The sequence below is a fragment of the Gymnoscopelus braueri genome, assembly GCF_963280865.1.
Source record: "Gymnoscopelus braueri genome assembly, chromosome: 5".
NCBI lineage: Eukaryota > Metazoa > Chordata > Actinopteri > Myctophiformes > Myctophidae > Gymnoscopelus > Gymnoscopelus braueri.
Genome location: NC_137606.1, coordinates 49580096 through 49585039, shown reverse-complemented (window position 1 = coordinate 49585039; position 4944 = coordinate 49580096). Strand labels below are relative to the sequence as shown.

The window sequence follows — 4944 nt, the reverse complement described above, 5'->3', positions numbered from 1 at the left end:
GATTAGCTGCAGCTGTGTTGACCACAGTGTACGGTAACTGCTGTGGTTTTTAACCTGAACTGGAAAACAAACTACAAAATCAGACCAGGGTTTATCCCCCTTTAACCACTTAAGCCCTATACAATTAATCGTATAACAAATAGCAAAAATAGCAAATCTACAAGCTCACAACACGTCACGTTGTGACGTGTTGTGAGCTTGTAGATTTGCTATCTTTGACAATGTGATGACATGCCCAAAATAGGGAGGACGCCAGGTTGAAAGTGGTTCAAACCAAACCGTATGAGAGAGACAACATTTCAGGTGTGATCAAACGGGTAGACTAGTGAGGAGAGGATAACACTATAACTGCGGTATAGCTAGAAGAACCCCAGTTGAGTCATACATTCATGTTCATGAGCTTTGCGGTAACGATGGCCGCTGGTCTTGTTCTCAGAGGTACACGTCCATGGTGTTGAGGATCATGTGTCTGCACAGAGGACAGTTCTGCTGGTAGAGGGGCTGCCTCAGCACGATGTCGGTACAGTCTCGGCACAGACACAGGTGTCTGCAGGGCAGCAGCACCACCGTCTTGGTGCAGTCCTGGCAGATCACGCACTTCTTCCTCTCCTCCTGCTCCTTCAGGAGGCTCAGCAGGCTGTCGGCGGTGGGGAGCACGCTGCTGCCCGCGCCCGAGGACAGTTTCTTTAAGGGCCTGTCCGTGCTGGAGCTGGGGAGGACGCGGTCCAACGGCTCCCGGCCGCGGCCGCCCCCGTCCCCTGCTCTGCCGTCCGGCGGGTCCCTCCGTGGCCCTTCTCCTCCCGGGTCCCCGTCCCCGCCCACTCTGTCGTCGCCTTCGTCCTCCTCCTCCTCCTCCCTCTGCCCGTGGAGCCAGGTCCTCATGGTCAGGCCCAGGCGGCCGCTCTGGTGAGACAGGCGCCGCCACAGGCCTCTCTCCAGCAGGTAGAGGCGGCGGAGGAGTCTTTGGAGCTGCCGCGCGACGACGGGCAACCGGCGCAGGGCGTCCCGCAGGTCCCGCCGCAGGGTCACTGCGCCGGGGACGGAGTTGACGTAGTCCACCACCCGCTGTGCCGCCCGGCGGCTCGTCGCCGGGTTCAGGTAGGCGGTGGCGGCCGCGGCGATGGCGACGGCGAGCAGGAAGCCGTAGACGTTCAGGACGAAGACGCTGACGAAGATCTGCGTCAGCGAGGCCAGGAAGTCCAGCAGCAATAGGCAGGGGGCGCACAGGATGTTGGTGGTTCCCACCAGGCTGCTGTACAGGAAGGTCAAGAGGGTCAGGGTGAGTTCTAGGACCTTCTGCAGTGGGCTGGACACGGCCTGCCACACGCTGGTCAGCGCCGAGCACAGGTTCTGCGCGGCGATGAGCACAAAGTTGACGACCGTGTTGACAAAGTAGACGGCCAGGCTCACGGCGATGTCGCAGCCCTCCAGCACGGACAGCAGAGCGCGGCACAGGTGCTCCTTCCCGCGGAGAAACAGGTGCGCGGACAGGTAACCCGCCATCTTCAGGGTCTCCACCAGCCCTCCCAGGGCCAGCGTGCAGCTGCCCAGCACGGCCAGCGCGCCGTGGGCCAGGTTGGACGCGGCCGCGCCCAGCAGCATCAGGCCAAATAGGAACAGGTTCCACAGGTCAAACAGAGAGTGGGCCGTCATCATGGGCAGGTTGTTGACGAACGTGATCAGCCCTATGACGGACCGTATCAACGTGTGGACGATGGCGAAGTTTAGATCCAAAAGGAAGGAGATCAGGTCGATGCATTTCCCTATGGAGGAAATGACCAGGTTCACCAAACCCATGATGATGTTGTTGACTCGGTTCTCCGATGGCAGCTCGATGCTTCAGTCGCTAAACAAAGCCAAAACTTATGACAGATCACAGATGCCAAGGTAAAGTTAATGAGCTCTGACATATCATCATCATCATCACCATCATCATGCAGTTATTATTCATGAATCCTCACAGAAGCAGCAGCAGGTCAGTTTAAAGCACCGTGCAGGTTGAACGGTAACGCTTTCCTGAACCAACGGATGTTTACGTTCAAATGTGAGTCCTGGCCGCAAACCGTTACGATTCGTTCTTCACATCGTGTCGGAGTTTAAACGGTCCTCTTCTCTCCACACCACGTCCACACACACACACCGGTACACTTACTACACTGTTCCATGCCAATGTGTTTGTGATAAAAGGTCTAAAGTCGCGTTAAAACGACGAAAAGCTCCGAGTTGTTATCTGTTGTTGTGCGGTGGCCGCCATGCTGCTTTTTCTGATTCGATTTGATTTGAGTCAGCTGACCTGTGCGCTTCCCGAGAGTCACAACTGCGCGCATGGTGCGCAGCTAGCCATGGATCCAAGACGGTCATCTGTCATGACCGTCATGGATGAACTTCAACATAGTGTTTGCACTTTCTCCATTTACGGCCCGTACATCTACATAATAATAATAATAACAATAATACACTTTATTTGTATAGCACCTTTCATGACATGAAATGCAGCTCGAAGTGCTTTACAGAGCAAGAATACAATTACAGAAAAAGTACAACTAATTTAACAGTAAAGCAAAAAAGAAAAGCAAAAGCATAAAACAATATTAAAATAATAGCAAAAGGCAGTGAATCAGGCAAAACAGTGAGGACATGAATAACAACACAGAGATTTAAAAATCAACTAGCAAGATTGATATATAAACATTCTGACTTCAAATGTAACCCATGGCCAGGGATGTTACCATTATGCACGGGTCCTCAGAAGTACCCGTATCTTCCGTATTGTTCAATAAAAAGCATTTTAATCTGATCGGTGGCCATTGTCTCGTAGAGTTATAATGTAGCAGAGTGCAATATACCTGTCAACCTATAGGGTCACGTAGTTGAAAGCATATGGAGAAAATGGCCACCGATTGGATTAAAATGCTTTTTGTCGAACAATACGGAAGATACGGGTAATTTTAAGGGCCCGTACATAATTGTAACATCCGTGGCCATGGGGTAAGCACTTTATATTTGAAATATGAACGTTTATGTAGATGTACAGACCAAAAAGGGAGAAAGTACAAACACCAGGTTGAAGTTCATACATGACTGTCATATAATATCTGACGGTCATGTACCAGGGCTACTGTAGGTGCGCAACGTGAATCGGTGGATTCATGAACTGCGTCTGCGTGGCTTTTGCGCAACATCATCACTGATTCATGCATTGATTCTAATCATGGAAACAATTTATAAAAACACATGCTTAATTCACATTTCTCTTCCTTTCATCTACAATGTATTATTGTCTTTCTGTTTTTCATTTGTTTTCTTTCTTTCTCTTTCTCTTTCTTTACTGTAAATATCTTTCTTTCTTATTACTCCTAGGCTATATATGTTTTCTTTTTTTTTATTGTTATTATAGTTTGTCTTTAAATGTCTTGATGAATTGAATACACAGGACCATAATGGAAACAGCACTAAGGGCTTATCTGGGTTATACTTTTAGCATTCTTTTGTATAAGTCTGTGCTACCGTGCCTTGTTTTTGCAAACTGTTAATAAAGTATTCAATCTATCAATCAATTTCTTTCTTTCTTTCTTTTACAATAATCTCAATTTAAATTCTGTCGTGCAGTGGTCCTCAAAGTGGGGCACGTCCTTGAGGGTATTCCAGGGGGTCCCCAGCAATATTAGTTAATATAGCATCACAATCAGGTTAACCACTTTAACCCTCTATATACATGCATCGGCTATTTCAAAATAGCCAATCTAATCTACAAGTGCACATCTTGTAGAAAATGTGGAAAAGTTTGAATAATTGTGAAACATTTTTTTTACATATCTTGTATGGGGGTCTCTGGCACAAAATCTTTTCAAATGGGGGACCATGATGATAGGGGAATCAGCGCTGTTGTGAAATAAGAAGTTAAAGCAGCACTTTATTTTATGAATACATTTTAATTTTGTCCAATCTGTATGGTAGAGTATGTTAATACAATATAACTTATACAATTGGGGTGGTTGTATTTTGTCTCCCTGCTCTTCTATTGAGACATTTAGATCGTGTCAAAGGTCATGTCTCACCTAGACACAGGATCTGACTTGAATTTTGACCTGATGGTCAAGATTAGCTCTATTAGCTCAATGGTAAGAATTTCAGCACTTGCGCAGGAAACCGGGTTCAAATCCAGGGTAGAAGAGCAAAGTTATATAGTGCAGCTTCAAAGAACAGAATTAGTTTATTTTTGTTTTTTACTAAATTAAATATTTTCACCCAACCTGCATAACAGAAGCAGTGTACACATTTGTTGTCCTTTTGATTTGATTTGATTGTCTTTTTTAAAATAGCTACTTTTTAACTTTGTTTTCATAAAATGCTCTATAAATGAAGTTTTATTACTATTAAATTAGCCAGAAAAGCTGAAACATGCTTTTGCGCTAATCATATTATCTATGAATACAGAGAGAAGTCTGACTGTGTGGGTTGGACTGATGTATGATAATTCATCACAGATTTGCTTCTCTGTGTCGTATCGTGTGTGTGTGTGTGTGTGTGTGTGTGTGTGTGTGTGTGTGTGTGTGTGTGTGTGTGTGTGTGTGTGTGTGTGTGTGTGTGTGTGTGTGTGTGTGTGTGTGTGTGTGTGTGTGTGTGTGTGTGTGTAATACTATACTTGTGGGGACCAAATGTAGGACAATTTTTCTGGTCCTCACAATAAAAATGGTTGTTTTATTGTTGAAAATGATTTTTTTAGAGGTTAATAATTAGGAAAATATTCATATTAGATGTTAGGTTTAGGATTTGGAATTAAGAGTTAAATAGGATTTGTACTTAGTTGTGTGTGCCAGTGTCATGCACCGAAAAATAGCTGATCTATAAGCTCACAACGCGTTGCAGCGTGACGCGTTGTTACACCTGTGTGTGTGTGTGTGTGTGTGTGTGTGTGTGTGTGTGTGTGTGTGTGTGTGTGTG

At 45.9% G+C, this 4944-nt stretch overlaps 1 protein-coding gene across 1 annotated transcript; it reads right to left on the bottom strand.

Annotated features, from left to right (window-relative positions):
• Positions 1 to 237: 237 nt before the first annotated feature.
• Positions 238 to 2251, bottom strand: rnf26 (ring finger protein 26). The gene has a single exon (XM_080428985.1). It carries the CDS (start codon positions 1795 to 1797, stop codon positions 433 to 435), a length of 1365 nt encoding a protein of 454 aa, XP_080285111.1. The 5' UTR covers positions 1798 to 2251; the 3' UTR covers positions 238 to 432.
• Positions 2252 to 4944: the final 2693 nt, after the last annotated feature.